At 47.2% G+C, this 16,778-nt stretch overlaps 1 protein-coding gene across 1 annotated transcript in view; it reads left to right on the top strand.

Moving 5' to 3' along the window:
• Window positions 1-361: 361 nt before the first annotated feature.
• The window catches only part of LOC135514762 (ras association domain-containing protein 5-like), a 59,561-nt gene continuing 43,144 nt past the window's right edge, over window positions 362-16,778 (top strand). Inside the window, exon 1 of the mRNA XM_064938330.1 lies at window positions 362-982. Within this exon, the coding sequence (XP_064794402.1) occupies window positions 502-982 (481 nt within the window). The 5' untranslated portion in view covers window positions 362-501. The remainder of the gene's footprint in view (window positions 983-16,778) is intronic.

Here is a 16,778-nt window from a genome sequence, read left to right as displayed (position 1 = left end):
CTGTTTCACAACTGGCTGTGATTGGGAGTCCGCACAATTGGCCCAGCGTCATCCGGGATTGGTCGGTGTAGGCCGTCAATTATAAATAAGAATTAGTCCTAGTTGTCCCGACTCGCCTAGTTAAATAATAAAAAATACTGAAAAGACTCCTAACATTGTGTGAAATTATTTATGACCAACATGGTAATTATACTGAAATGCAATCTCAAGATCATCATGCACAGCATACCTGTACAGGTATGTCACTCATGGAGGGAGGGGGGATTTCTTGGTCTGTACTGAAATGAACCCAACCCCATGTCCTGCACCTGCTCAACCTGCTTACAAGACAACAGGAAGACACACAAACAGGCCAGAGAGAGGACGCAGTGTCATCTATTTACATAATGTGGATTTCAACATGCAGGTAAACACCTTGGTCTGTATCTCACCTGTGAAACGCCCAATACTCCGCATTGCTGTCGCTTGTGTGCTCGAGAGAGTGCGTGGTAATGTAACACGATGCACCAAAGTAGGAAGTACTCACCGATGGCTCTGGATTTCGTTAATAAATCAGCACTGACACAGAGGACGACGACGGTGGACTATAGTCGAGGGGAATTGTTCAACCCGCCCAGGGTGCACCATTCGAAAGTTAATGGAGTCAAAGCCGTCCGGAGGCATATCTCTCCTCCAAGTCGCAGTCTGGTGGGCATCAAGGCAGTCTGGAGCGAGAGAAGAGCAGGCTCGTTACCAAACCTTGTAGAGAGAAGACCGGAGCCGGTGAAGGTGATGAACCCCGCGGAGAACGGCTGCCCTGGCCGCAGCAGTAGGAAAAGGGGGTTCAAGCCCCCGGATGTGAGGACCATATTCTCCCCCAGTGAGAGAAACCCCCGGGCGAGGGAGGAGAAGGGGGAGGGACACACGTTCTACCTCGGTCTTTCAGGCGCATGGTGCGATGTGTGCTGCGAGTACATCCTCCGCTTCTCCCTGATGTGTTCAGGTGAGTTCTACTACTGTGTGATGTTTCAGGTGAGATAGTTAGACCGTCTCAACTCCAATATCATCTACTACAGCAGACAACATACTGGTTAATAGATAGCCTCATGACATACAGCTTATCAATATAATGACTTAACTGGAGAAACTGCCTTATGAATCTAGACTTTCTCGCAGGCTCTAGACAATCGGTATATAAACACATACAGTGCTTTCAGAAAGTATGCATGCCTCTTGGTTTATTCCCCCAAAATTGTGTTAAGCCAGAATTCTAAATGTATTTTTTTAATCACCCTTCTACCCACAATACCCCGTAATGACAAAGTAGAAACTTGTTTAGACATTTTTGCAAATGTATTCAAAATGAAATACAGAAATATCTCAAATACATAACTATTCACACCCCTGAGTCAATAATTTGTAAAAGCACCTTTGGCAGCGATTAAAGCTGTGAGTGTTTTCTGGTTTCAGTCTTAAGAGCTTTCCACACATGGATTGTGCAACATTTGCCCATTATTCTTAAAGAAAAATATTCAAGCTATGTCAAATTGAGTTTTGATCATTGTTAGACAACCATGGGAAAAGTCAAAGGGTGGGAATAGTTTTTGTAGGCTGTACATGTTCAGAAAGGCATGGCTACATACAGACTACTCCTACACAGGGCCAGGCTCTACACACACACACACACACACACACACACACACACACACACACACACACACACACACACACACACACACACACACACACACACACACACACACACTCACACTCACCATGCTGATAAACTGGTTTGAAGGGAAAACGCAACCATTCCTGTATGTTCATACAGATGCTTTCCTCTCGGCTCAGCTCTCTCTGCATTCTTCCACTGATAGTCACTCCATCACTCCCTCAAGCTCATGTCATAGGAACCTGTTTACTGTCGATTGATACAATATATTCTAGTTGTTACTCCTATCATTGCTGCATTACTCCCCACTGGGCAACAACTGGTTGGATCAACGTTGTTTCCACGTCATTTCAACCACTAAAATCTATGTGATGACGTTGAATCAATGTGGGAAACAGATTGGATTTGCAAGAAGTCACCAACTTACGGGCATTTCTTTGAACCTAAATCCGACGACATGGTGACATTTTGTTGTTGATTTCACGCTGAATTCACATTAGCTGACAACTCAACCAAATGGAAAGCAAAACTAGACCTTGAACTGACATCTGTGCCCAGTGGACCATCGCACGGGTAAAAGCATTGCTTGCATGTTGGTGGGTTTTAAAGCACCTCTCCACATTGTCATGTCATTCTGCAGTGGTCTGATGCAGTTGCTTTACAGGCCTCTGCTGTTGGCCTATGTTACATTAAGTTGTGGACTTGTGCAATATGATGGTTACATGTCCAGTTGTGTCTTAACTGGACACCGAGTGGGTAAATGCATATGCTGTCAAATATTTCCTCCTCTACACATCTGGCATAGAATGGGTAATAACCCAATCGTGATTAGAACCGTACCTTGGCCAGTAGATCCCTAACCTGGCCATTAGAACCCTAAACAGGTCAACATAACCCTAACCTGGTCAATGCAACCATTTTCAAGGGTTAATGTCACATGCACAAGTACAGTGAAATGCCTTTCTTGCGAGCTCTAATCAATAACACTGTAATACTAAAACAATAACCAGGTTGAACAAAAACACACAAGAACAAGTCAGCATACAGGGTCAGTTCCAGTACCATATTTACAATGTGCAGGGATACTGGATCGACAGAGGTAGATATGTATGGGGGTAAGGTGATTAGGCATCAGAATATACGATAAACAGAGTAGCAGCAATGTATATGACGATTGTATCTGAGTGAGTGTGTGTAGAGTCAGTAGAAATGTATGTGCTTATTATGTGTGTGTGTGAGCAAATGATGGAGTGAGTGTTTGTGTGTGCGTGTTGGAGTATCAGTGTGCGTAGTGTGTAGAGCTCTGTGAGTAACCGTTCTGATAGCTGTTCAATAGTATAGAGATCCTATTAAATTCTTATTCCTAATTGTATTCTCATTCCTAATTATATAGGCAATAGAACCCTAACCTTGTCTTTAGAACCCTTAATTGGCCATTAGAAGTCTAACCCTCACAGCTTCTGCGTTGCTGTCCCCTGCCCTATGTAGCAGCTCTAGAAGTCTTTTATCCTAGGCTAACTAGCTGAATTCCTTCTGTTAACCCAAATGTGACATCGGGCTGTAAGGACAAAGGTGACTGTCTACTGTGTCCACCTCAGCCCCACAGTGAGACTGGACTCAGGTTGCAGCAGGTTTTCCGGTGTGGGAGGGAAAAATAAGCAGCAGTTAGTTCTGGCTACTTAGTGAATGTTTAATGGTGTTGTGAAGTTTTCTGCTCTCGCACTTAGTTGACTCCCTCCCTATGGGGTTCTGTGTCAGGGGGGAGGAGCTATTCAATTATCACATAAGATCAAATGCAATTTTATTGGTCATGTTACACATATTTAGCAGATGTTATTGTGGGTGTAGTGAAATGCTTGACTTCCTAGCTCCAACAAGTGCAGTAATATCTAACAATACACAGAAATCTAAAGGTAAAATAATGGAATGAAGAAATAAACATTTTAGGGCGAGCAATGTCCTACGTATATATATATATATAGTATTCTGACGCCTTGACTTTTTCCCACATTTTGTAATGCCTTATTCTAAAATGTATTAAATAGTTTTTTTCCTCATCAATCTACTCACAATAACCCATAATGACATCAGAATCACATCAGAATAACCCATAATGACAAAGATAAACAGGTTTTAGATTTTTTTTGAACATTGATAAAAAATATGGAAATATTACATTTTCATAAGTATTCAGACCCATTACTCAGTACTTTGTTGAAGCATCTTTGGCAGCGATTACAGCCTCAAGTCTTCTTGGGTATGACGCTACAAGCTTCACACCTGTATTTGGGGAGTTTCTCTCATTCTTATCTGCTGATCCTCTCAAACTCTGTCAGGTTGGATGGGGAGCGTCGCTGCACATATTTTCAGGTCTCTCCAGAGATGTTCGATCGGGTTCAAGTCCGGGCTCTGGCAGGGCCACTCAATGACTTTCAGAGACTTGTCCCGAAGCCAGTTCGGCATTGCCTTGGCTGTGTGCATAGGGTCTTTGTCCTGTTGGAAGGTGAACCTTCGCACCAGTCGGAGGTCCTGAGCACTCTGCAGTAGATCTCTCTGTACTTTGCTCCATAAATATTTCCCTCAATCCTGACTCCCAGTCCCTGCCACTGAAAAATATCACCACAGCACGATGAAACATCCCCACGGTAAGGGAAGGGGTCTGAATACTTTCTGAATGCACTGTGTATGTGTATATATATATATATATATATATATATATATATATATATATATATATATATATATATATATGTATATGTATATGTGTGTGTGTGTACAGCACCAGTTTGGACACACCTACTCATTCAAGGTTTTTCTTTATTATGTACTACATTGTAGAATAATAGTGAAGACATAAAAACTATGAAATAACACATACGGAGTCATGTAGTAACCCATAAAAGTTTTAAACAAATCTAAATATATTTGAGATTCTTCAAAGTAGCCACACTCTGCGTTGACAGCTTTGTATACTTTTGGCATTCTCTCAACCAGATTTGTTAGGTAGTCACCTGGAATGCATTTCAATTAACTGGTGTGCCTTGTTAAAAGTTAATTTGTGGATTGTCTTTCCTTCTTAATCCATTTGAGTTGTGTTGTGACAAGGTAGGGGTGGTATACAGAAGATAGACCAAGTCCATATTATGGCAAGAACATCTCAAATAAGCAAACAGAAACGAAAGTCCATCTTTACTTTAAGACATGAAGGTCAATCAATGCGAAAATTTCAAGAACTTGGAAAGTTTCTTCAAGTGCAGTTGCATAAACCATCAAGCACTATGATGAAACTGGCTCTCATGTGGACTGCCACAGGAAAGGAAGACCCAGAGTTACATCTGCTACAGAGGATAAGTTCATTAGAATACCAGCCTCAGACATTGCAGCCCAAATAAATGCTTCACAGAGTTCAAGTAACAGTAACACATCTCAACATCAATTGTTCAGAGGAGACTGCTACAAAGAAATTACCACAAAGAAACCACTACCAAAGGACACCAATAAGAATAGACTTGCTTGGGCCAAGAAACATGAGCAATGGACTTTAAATTGGTGGAAATCTGTCCTTTGGTCTGATTTTGAGATTTTTGGTTTCAACAGCTGTGTCTTTGTGAGATGGTGAACGGATGAACTCCACTTGTGTGGTTCCCACGTGAAGCATGGAGGTGTGATGGTGTAGGGTGCTTTGCTGGCGAAACTGTATCTGATTTATTTAGAATTCAAGGCACACATAACCAGCATGGATACAACATCATTCTGCAGCAATACGCCATCCCATCTGGTCTGCGCTTAGTGGGACAATCATTTGTCTTTCTACAGGACAATGACCCAACACACCACCAGGCTGTGGGACAATGGGAGAAACTCCCCAAATACAGGTGTACCAAGCTTGTAGCGTCATACCCAAGAAGACTTGATGCTGTAATAGCTGCCAAAAGTGCTTCAACAAAGTGCTGAGTAAAGAGTCTGAATACTTATGTAAATGTGATTTTTTTTTTTTCTTTCATTTTTGATAAATTATTATGTTTGCTTTGTCATTATGGGGTATTGTGTGTAGATTGATGAAGGAAACAAACAATTTAATACATCTTAGAATAAGGCTGTAATGTGACAAAATGTGGAAAAAGTCAAGAGATCTGAACACTGTATGTATGTGATGGGATGTATAGACATTATGGACAGTACGCAAATAAAATATGTACCCTATCTGAGGAATACGTAGGATACAATCGTATATGTACAGCAATAGTTGAGTAGAATGGACCTGACTAGAATACAGTGTATATACATATGAAATGGGTAAAACAGTATGTAAACATTTTTAAAGTGACTCGTGTTCCATGTCTATATACATAGGGCAGCAGCCTATACGGTGCAGGGTTGAGTAACCAGGTGGTAGCCTGCTAGTGACAGTGACTACATTCAGGGCAGGGTACTGGTTGGAGGCCGTCTAGTGATGGCTATTTAACAGTCTGATAGCCTTGAGATAAAAGCTGTTTTTCAGTCTCTCGGTCTCAGCTTTGATGCACCTTTACTGACCTCGCCTTCTGGATGATAGTGTGGCTCGGGTGTCCTTGACAATCTTCTTGGCCTCCCTGTGACACCGGGTGCTGTAGATGTCCTGGAGAGCAGGCATTGTGCCCCTGCTAATACGTTGGGCAGAGCGCACCGCCCTCTGGAGAGCCCTGCGGTTGTGGACGGTGCAGTTGATACAGACGTTGATACAGACTGACAGGATGCACTCAATGGCCCACCTGTAAATGTCTGTGAGGGTTTTAGGAGCCAAGCCAAATTTCTTCAGCCTCCTGAGGTTGAAGAAGCGCTATTGCGCCTTCACCAAACTGTCTGTGTGGGTGGACCATTTCAGGTTGGCATTGATGTGTATGCCGAGGAACTTGAAGCTTTCTCCACTGTGGCTCCGTAGATGTGGATGGGAGTGTGCTCCCTCTGCTGTCTCCTGAAGTCCACGATCGGCTCCTTCATTTTGATGACGTTGAGGGAGAGATTATTTTCCTGGCACCACTCCACCAGGCCCTCACCTCCTCCCTGTAGGCAGTCTCGTCATTGTGGGGTGGGGTGGGGGTGGGGGGGTCAGGAAGTCCAGGACCCAGTTGCACAGGGTGGGGTTCAGACTCAGGGCCCCGGGCCCCGGGCTTGGAGGGTACTATGGTGTTAAAGGCTGAGCTGTAGTCAATGAACAGAATTGTATCATTCATGGTTCTATTGGGGCGGTGTTTATCCCTGTCATTCACACTTAGCTGGCCAGAACCGTTTGGCCCAAATGGTCAGCTCGGTCTGTGGGCCTGTGCCAAATTCTTTTACACGGAGAGGTGAGAAGTTGGTGGAATCAGATTAGACACGGAGGAGAAGGTGGACTAACATGACCATTCAATCACCACAGGGGAATATTAAAGACCTGTTTTGCTCCTGGGTGAAGAAATAACTTGTTGTAAATCCCCATGAAAAGATCAGCTATCATTCTCCACCTACGGCTGTGTGTGTGTGTACTTGCGCATGCCTGCCTGTCTGCCTGCGCGTATGTTTTCTCTAGCGCACAGCTGCTGTTTGTGCAGGCACAGTGACAGTGTGGCTCCAGAAGACCCTGTGACAGGTTAATGACCCATCACAATGACCACACACACTTTATGTTTTACTGTCCTTGTGGGGATTTCAGGTAACCACGAGGATAGTAATGCCCACTCACATGGGGGTGAATGGGGGGCTACAGTAAGGGGAGGGACTAGCCCAGCCCAGACATGACACAGAAAAGCCAGATGGGGCAGGATAGAGAGAGAGGGAGAGAAAGAGGGTAGAGAGGGGCCAGAGTGAAAGACAGTCCAGAGCTGGGATTTGCAGGACTGGGGCGTCCTTATGTTGGATATGCGCAACGCTCTCTCTGCAAAATGGAGCCCAGTGTGTATGAGTTGGAACCTGGGTGTGTGACTGAATGAGCAATGGGGATGGCTAAAGGATTTGGGAGGATTCTGAGGGGGTTATCTGGTTTCTTCTTCCGTGTTCCCAAAGTGATCCGCCGCTCGGGACGCCTGGAACTAAGCCTGCTTTGGAGGAACTCTGGTGAGTGAGTGTGTGTGTGTGTATGTACATGTACATGTGTATATATGTGTGTGTGTGTATGTACATGTGTATATGTGAGTGTGTGTATGTGGGCCTGTGTTTAGCCAAACCCAGAGCATGGTGGTAAGGCAGACAGAGGGTTTGGTGTCACTAAGAGGCCATGACCTGAGAGATAATGCAAGTGTATGCACTGTACATACTGTTCCTGCACGGTACACACTGTTTAGGGCCCTACAGTTCAGGTCCTTCAGTGTTCATGTTCTGTAGAGACCAGCCACAGATGCAGTGTTGTGTCCACAGACAGACCACTCAATGTCATCGCTGACCTGCCATGAAACATGCGAGACTCAGCACAAACACTTGGTGTGGAAGGCAGGCAAACAGACAGACAGACAGACTCTGCAGAGAGACCGAAAGAGAGGGAGAGTGGAAGAGAGATGGAAAGATATGCGCGTTCCGTAATTAAGTGTGTGTGCATTTCAATTATTTCAATTAGCAGCCATGTGTGAAAAGGCTCATAAGTGCTGAGTGAATGGGTTTAGTCCCGTAGCTGGTTCTATGGGAAAATGATTACTGTTTACTGAGGAAAACAACACTACCACAGTGGAATGACAACCCTTCCGTCTCTTCCACTGACAGTCAGCACGGTCTGAGACCACCTGCTGTTCCTGGCAGTGTGTTTTAGGGCAGCGTGTTGTAAGTGGGGGCCTGAGTGGAGCCGGTTAGGAATGAGAGACATGGATTTTAGAATTGAAGTCTCCAAATGTAGAATGTGGAATGTAGAATGAAGTTAAGAAGACGCAATGCCACTTCAAAAAGGAAATGTATTTTCTATTGTCTAAAGACAGCGCAGGAACACAAATCCACAGTTCTCCAGCCTCAGACCATTCTACTCCTATTACAGTCCAGTACTAAACAGTGTTGTCCTATGACAGGTATTGTGTTTCTGCATCCAGAGTCTTGGTGTCATACCAACTGCTTTAGTAAATGGATCACGTCGGCCCGTAGCCCAGATAAAGCTATTGTACCTACTGAAACATAAGGCTTCGCTCAGCTTTGATTACAGGATTAGAAAACGATCTCTCTCTCTCTCTCTCTCTCAATTCAATTCAATTCAAGGGGCTTTATTGGTATGGGAAATATATGTTAACATTGCCAAAGCAAGTGAAATGGATAAACAAAAGTGAAATAAATAATAAAAAGTGACCAGTAAATGTTACACTCGCGCACAAGTTCCAAAATAATGGAGACATTTCAAATGTCGCATACAAAAAAAGTACATATACAAAAAGTACAAAAGGGAAAATTAAATAAACATAAATATGGGTCGTATTTACAATGGTGTTTGTTCTTCACTGGTTGCCCTTTTCTTGTGGCAACAGGTCACAGAGCTTGATGCTAGTAGCCGGGGACTTTAATGCAGCGAAACTTAAATCCGTTTAACAAAATTTCTATCAGCATGTTAAATGTGCAACCAGAGGAGGAAAAAAACTCTGGACCACCTTTACTCCACACACAGAGATGCATACAAAGCTCTCCCTCACCCTTCATTTGGCAAATCTGACCATAATGCTATCCTCCTCATTCCTGCTTTCAAGCAAAAAATGTAAGCAGGAAGCAGCAGTGACTAGATCAGATGAAGCAGATCTAAACTACAGGACTGTTTTGCGAGCACAGACTGGAATATGTTCCGGGATTCCACCGATGGCATTGAGAAGTACACCACATCGAATATTGGCTTCATCAATAAGTGCATCGATGACATCGTCCCCATCAGTTGACCGTACGTACATACCCCAACCAGAAGCCATGGATTACAGACAACATCCGCACTGAGCTAAAGGCTAGAGCTGCCGCCTTCAAGGAGCAGGACTCTAACCTGGATGCTTATAAGAAATCCCGCTATGCCCTCCGATGAACCATCAAATAGGCAAATAGGCTCGTCGGATGTGGCAGGGCTAGATGGAAAATTCACAATGCCGCAGGGCTAGATGTATTACCAGGAAGTGTACGGGGAGCATACACTGACCAACTGGCAAGTGTCTTCACTGACATTTTCAACCTCTCCCTGTCCGAGTCCGTAGTACCAACATGTTTTAAGCAGACCACCATAGTGCCTGTGCCCAAGAACACTAAAGTAACCTGCCTAAATGACTACCAACCCGTAGACTCACGTCTGTAGCCATGAAGTGCTTTGAAAGGCTGGTCATGGCTCACATCAACACCATTATCCCAGAAAACCTAGACCCACTCCAATTTGCATACCGCCCCAAAAGATCCACAGATGATGCAATCTCTATTGCACTCCACACTGCCCTTTCCCACCTGTACAAAAGGAACACCTATGTGAGACTATTCATTGGCTACAGCTCAGCGTTCAACACCATAGTGCCCTCCAAGCTCATCAATAAGCTAAGGACCCTGGGACTAAACACCTCCCTCTGCAACTGGATCCTGGACTTCTTGACGGGCTGCCCCCAGGTGGTAACAGAACATCCGCCACACTGATCCTCAACACGGGGGACCCTCAGGGGTGCGTGCTTAATCCCCTTCTGTACTCCCTGTTCACTCATGACTGCACGGTCAAGCATGACTCCAACACCATCATTAAGTTTGGCAATGACAGAACAGTGGTAGGCCTGATCACTGACAATGACGTGACAGCCTATAAGGAGGAGGTCAGACACCTGGCCGTGTTGTACCAGGACAACAACCTCTCCCTCAACATGATCAAGACAAAGGAGATGATTGTGGACAACAGGAACAAGAGGACCGAACGTCCATTCGGGACGTGGACCCCACTCCACCATAGTCTTTGTCCGCCTTTTACCCCGCCTTCATGGCCTCTTTAATGCGGCGACCCTCGCCGCCGACCTCGGACTGGGGACCCTAGCAATGGGTCCCGAATGGACGGGAGATTCCAGCAGCACCAGACAGGCGGGAGACTCCGGCAGCTCCGGAGTGAAGGGCGATTCCGGCAGCTTGAGTAACGGACGGCTCTGCCAGCTCGTGACTGACAGGTGGCTCTGGCAGCTCCTGACTGACCGCCGGCTCTGGCAGCTACTGACTGACCGGCGGCTCTGGCAGCTACTGACTGACCGGCGGCTCTGGCAGCTCAGGACAGATGGGTGACTCTGGCATCTCAGGACAGGTGGGAGACTCTGGCAGCGATGGGCAAGAGGAAGACTCTGGCAGCTCAGGGCAGGAGGGAGACTCTGGCAGCTCAGGACAGACGGGAGACTCTGGCAGCTCAGGACAGGAGGGAGACTCTGGCAGCTCAGGACAGGAGGGAGACTCTGGCAGCTCAGGACAGGAGGGAGACTCTGGCAGCTCAGGACAGGAGGGAGACTCTGGCAGCTCAGGACAGGAGGGAGACTCTGGCAGCGATGGGCAGGAGGGAGACTCTGGCAGCGATGGGCAGGAGGGAGCCTCTGGCAGCGATGGGCAGGAGGGAGCCTCTGGCAGCTCAGGACAGACGGGAGCCTCTGGCAGCTCAGGACAGACGGGAGCCTCTGGCAGCTCAGGACAGACGGGAGACTCTGGCAGCTCAGGACAGACGGGAGACTCTGGCAGCTCAGGACAGACGGGAGACTCTGGCAGCTCAGGACAGACGGGAGACTCTGGCAGCTCAGGACAGACGGGAGACTCTGGCAGCTCAGGACAGGAGGGAGACTCTGGCAGCTCAGGACAGGAGGGAGACTCTGGCAGCTCAGGACAGGAGGGAGACTCTGGCAGCTCAGGACAGGAGGGAGACTCTGGCAGCTCAGGACAGGAGGGAGACTCTGGCAGCTCAGGACAGGAGGGAGACTCTGGCAGCTCAGGACAGGAGGGAGACTCTGGCAGCTCAGGACAGGAGGGAGACTCTGGCAGCTCAGGACAGAAGGGAGACTCTGGCAGCTCAGGACAGACGGGAGACTCTGGCAGCTCAGGACAGACGGGAGACTCTGGCAGCTCAGGACAGACGGGAGACTCTGGCAGCTCAGGACAGACGGGAGACTCTGGCAGCTCAGGACAGACGGGAGACTCTGGCAGCTCAGGACAGACGGGAGACTCTGGCAGCTCAGGACAGACGGGAGACTCTGGCAGCTCAGGACAGACGGGAGACTCTGGCAGCTCAGGACAGACGGGAGACTCTGGCAGCTCAGGACAGACGGGAGACTCTGGCAGCGCTGGACTGGAGGGAGACTCTGGCAGCGCTGAGCAGGCGGGAGCACCTGTCGGGAGGAGACGGAGAGACAGCCTGGTGCTAGGGGCTGCCACTGGAGGGCTGGTGCGTTGAGTAGGCACCGGATAGACCGGACCGCGGAGGCGCACTGGAGGTCTCGAGCACCAAGCCTGCACAACCCTACCTGGCTGGATACTCTGCGTAGCAAGGCCAGTGTGGCGAGGTGGAATAGACCGCACTGGGTTGTGCTGGCGAACCCGGCCCGAGAAAACGCACTGGAGACCAGATGCCCTTAGCGGCTTCATGGAACCTGGCTCGATGCCCACTCTAGCCCGGCCGATACGAGGCGCTGCTATGTAACGCACCGGGCTATGCCTGCACACCGGCGACACCGTGCGCCGCACTGCATAACACGGTGCCTGCACGGTCCACCTCTCTCCACAGTAAGCACGGGGAGTTGGCTCAGGTCTCCTACCTGACTTAGCCACACTCCCCGTGTGCCCCCCCAAGACATTTTTGGGGCTGCCTCTTGGGCTTCCAACCGCGCTGCCGTGCTGCTTCCTCATTCCACCGCCTCTCGGCTTTCGCTGCCTCCAGCTCTGCCTTGGGGTGGCGATATTCTCCCGGCTGTGCCCAGGGTCCCTTGCCATCCAAGATCTCCTCCCATGTCCAGGAGTCTGGAGATCGCTGCTGCTGCTGCTGCCCGTTATCACACCTTTGGTGGTGGGTGATTCTGTAATGGCTTTCTTCTTAATCTTTTGAGGAGGAATAGGAGAGTGTCCATTTTAGTTTATTAAAACTGAACACTAAAGAATACAAAATAACAAAGTGACTGATACAATCGAAAACCGAAACAGTCCTGAAATGTGAAACAAACACCCAACAGGAAACAATCACCCACGACTCAAAAGTGAAACCAGGCTACCTAAGTATGGTTCTCAATCAGGGACAACGATTGACAGCTGCCTCTGATTGAGAACCATACCAGGCCAAACACAGAAATCCCAAAACATAGAAAAAAGAACATAGACAACCCACCCAACTCACTCCCTGACCATACTTAAAACAAAGACATAACAAAAGAACTAAGGTCAGAATGTGACACAGAGGAAGGCCCTAAAAATTGTCAAAGACTCCAGCCACCCTAGTCATAGACTGTTCTCTCTGCATGGCAAGCAGTACCGGAGCGCCAAGTCTAGGTCCAAGAGGCTTCTAAACAGCTTCTACCCCCAAGCCATAAGACTCCTGAACATCTAGTCAAATTGCTACCCAGACTATTTGCATTGCCCCTCTCCACACCACTGCCACTCTCTGTTGTCATCTATGCATAACTTTAATAACTCTAACAACATGTACATATTACCTCAACTAACCGGTGCCCTCGCACATTGACTCTGTACCGGTACCCCCCTGTATATAGTCTTGCTATTGTTATTTTACTGCTGCTTTTTAATTACTTGTTACTTTTATTTCTTATCCATACTTTTTTTTAACTGCATTGTTGGTTAGGGGCTTGTAAGTAAGCATTTCACTGTGACTAATACAATTTGGTTTGATTTCATTGCACACTGTGGTATTTCACCCAATAGATATGAGAGTTTATCAAAATTTGACTTATTGACTTTGTGGGTCTGTAATCTGATGTCAATATGCGTCTCTAATATGGTCATACATTTGTAAGGAGGTTAGGAATTGCAGATCAGTTTCCACCTCATTTTATGGGCAGTGTGCACATAGCCTGTCTTCTCTTTAGAGCCATGTCTGCCTATGGCGACCTTTCTCAATAGCAAGACTTTGCTCACTGAGTCTGTATATAGTCAAAGCTTTTCTTAATTTGTGGTCAGTCACAGTGGTCAGGTATTCTGCCACTGTGTACTTTCTGTTTAGGGCCAAATAACATTCTAGTTTGCTCTGTTTTTTTGTTAATTCTTTCCAACGTGTCAAGTAATTATCTTTTTGTTTTCTCATGATTTGGTTGGGTCTAATTGTATTGCTGTCTTGGGGCCCTGTGGGGTCTTTATTGGCATGGGAAACATGTGTTTACATTGCCAATGCAAGTGAAATAGATAATAAATCAACAGTAAACATTACTCACTCTCTCTCACTCTTTTTATCACTCTCTCTCTCTCTCTCTCTCTCTCTCATTCTCGCTCTCTTTTTTTCTCTCTCTCTCTCGCTCTCCTTTTCTTTGTCTTTCTCTCTCTCTCTCTCTCTCACACACACACACACACACACACACACACACACACACACACACACACACACAAACACTCCATCCCCAAACATGCACCTGGTCGCAGCGGGTCTCCAAGAAGTGTAGTTTTGAGTACTGTTATGTCTTCTGCAACCACACAGTGTCCTCTGGGTGAAGGTCTGGCTCTGCCCTGTTTATACACACTCTGAAAACCCTATGTTAAGGCTATGGTCTTTACATGTTGGGAGTGGTACTGCGAGACCCAAGTATTTTACTCCGATAAACAGCCTTTGCATCACGGGCTGAAACAGCTGCTGTCATCCCTGACTGAGGACAAATGGTGGTGGGGGGTTGAGTTAGACTGAATTGGCTCTTAGCACGTCAGTGAGAAGGTCATCTCTCCTCCCAGCACACAGAGACATGGTTACACAGCCAGCTCTATATACTACACACAGAGACATGGTTACACAGCCAGCTCTATATACTACACACAGAGACATGGTTAGACAGCCTGCTCTATATACTACACACAGAGACATGGTTAGACAGCCAGCTCTATATACTACACACAGAGACATGGTTACACAGCCAGCTCTATATACTACACACAGAGACATGGTTACACAGCCAGCTCTATATACTACACACAGAGACATGGTTACACAGCCAGCTCTATATACTACACACAGAGACATGGTTACACAGCCAGCTCTATATACTACACACAGAGACATGGTTACACAGCCAGCTCTATATACTACACACAGAGACATGGTTACACAGCCAGCTCTATATACTACACACAGAGACATGGTTACACAGCCAGCTCTATATACTACACACAGAGACATGGTTAGACAGCCAGCTCTATATACTACACACAGAGACATGGTTAGACAGCCAGCTCTATATACTACACACAGAGACATGGTTAGACAGCCAGCTCTATATACTACACACAGCGGACACTGGCTAGGCTCAGGGGCGAGTGGTGTTGGTATGCATCTGTTTGTGGAGTGTGTTGTTGTTCTGTGAGTGAGTGAGTGAGTGAGTGAGTGAGTGAGTGAGTGAGGAAAGATGCTGAGTTGCGCTCTGTTCTCCTCTCAGCTCCACTGATTAAGTCTGATCAATTGGTTTTGTCTGGCTGATTACAGGAAGTGCTATTATCAAAGCATCAGCACAGCTATACTACACACACGCAGGCAGCACTCCCCACAGGCCCAGGAGACTCCCGGGGGGGGAGTGCTTGACTCATCAGACAGACAATAAAAATCATCATCATCAGATGTCTGTATTTTGCGGTTGTGTAAGACATGGAAGCGTATTTATTTCTCCTTACTGGGGTGAGAAAAAAATCCCCTCTAAGTTACAGAGGGTTAGAGAGCGTTAGGGCAGGAAGCCTAGCAGACGAGCTGACCACCCACTTTGTGTGCTGGTCAGTGAGCTCAGAGAGGGGCATCCCTGGCCCACACACTCTCTCACACACGCACGCTCGGACTCACACACTCTCTCTCTCTCCCTCCACCTCTCCCCCGCTCTTCTCTCCTACTGTCTGTGTGTCCATCACTGTGACCCACTGAGCCTCCATTTGACAGGCAAATCACCCACTCAGCACTGCCATACAGAGAGAGTGGGAGACAGAGAATGAGTGAGTGTTTGTGAGAGAGAGAAAGAGCGAGAGAGTGGTAGCTGCTAGGCAAATGAGTCTCTGTGTAGGTCTGGGCTGGCGAGGGAGGTAGGTAGGGGTATCCCAGTCAACACAGGCTATTGTTCCTGATGCTTCTTGTGCCTGTGTGTAAGAGAGTGAGTGCGTCGAAGCTGGGCCTGTTGCTACTGGCCAGTGGTGGTACAGTGTAGGAAGTGGTCAAGGAGTATTGGTTATCAGACAGAGCAGTGAGGGAGAGCTTCAGAGAGAAGAGTGCGCGAGGCAGGAGGGAGATGGTGTGCTGGTCGGGGATGGGAGCAGCCATCTGTAAACTGTCGGTGAAGCTCAGCCGGCAGGTGAAGAGGAGGACCTCGGGTAAGTGAGGAGACACACACGAACACACACACACCACGCTGTTCCTGTACACCAGTGCTAACAGTGAGGGCTTGCTGGATGCTCTGTACACTGCAGAGGGACTGTCACAGTGATGTGCAATGTATTCTGTGTTGTCGGCCGTCTCTCCCTGTCTCTCCTCCACGCCGAGTTATTTCCACGTGGGCTGCTGGATGCTGGCCAGGCCCGGCGCAGAGAACGAGAGGAGAAAGAGAAAGAAAGAGAGCACATATTAGAGATTCCTTCAACCTTTATTGTTGCAGTGTGCACGGCAGGAGGTTTCTGTGTCCCCAGCCTGTCAGACCGATCCAATTGACTGTCAAGCGGAACATGCTCCTCTTGCTCTTCGCCATTCCAATGCATTGTATCGTGTTTACATTTTGGTTGCGCTTGGAATAGTTAGAATAGTAGCCTTGTTTCACTTGACTTGATAGTTGAATGGTGACTGCGAATAGTTGACTGAGCTGACAGTTGAATGGTGACTGTGGATGGGGTCGGTATGAAGTGTTTTGCATACTGTGGACAACCTCATGTCCTTCCTGTCCTCTCTCCAGACACAACACAGCCTCACCTGGTTATTGCTGTTGCTGGAGACCCGAGCCTGGGATCCCAGGGAATATTTGCGTAGCCATTTGGGGTTGCGTTCTAGACTCAAGAT

This window comes from Oncorhynchus masou, chromosome 26 (genome assembly GCF_036934945.1).
Source record: "Oncorhynchus masou masou isolate Uvic2021 chromosome 26, UVic_Omas_1.1, whole genome shotgun sequence".
In the NCBI taxonomy this organism is placed as follows: domain Eukaryota; kingdom Metazoa; phylum Chordata; class Actinopteri; order Salmoniformes; family Salmonidae; genus Oncorhynchus; species Oncorhynchus masou.
The sequence above is the reverse complement of the archived record's forward strand: the minus strand, read 5'-3'. Positions and strand labels throughout refer to the sequence as shown.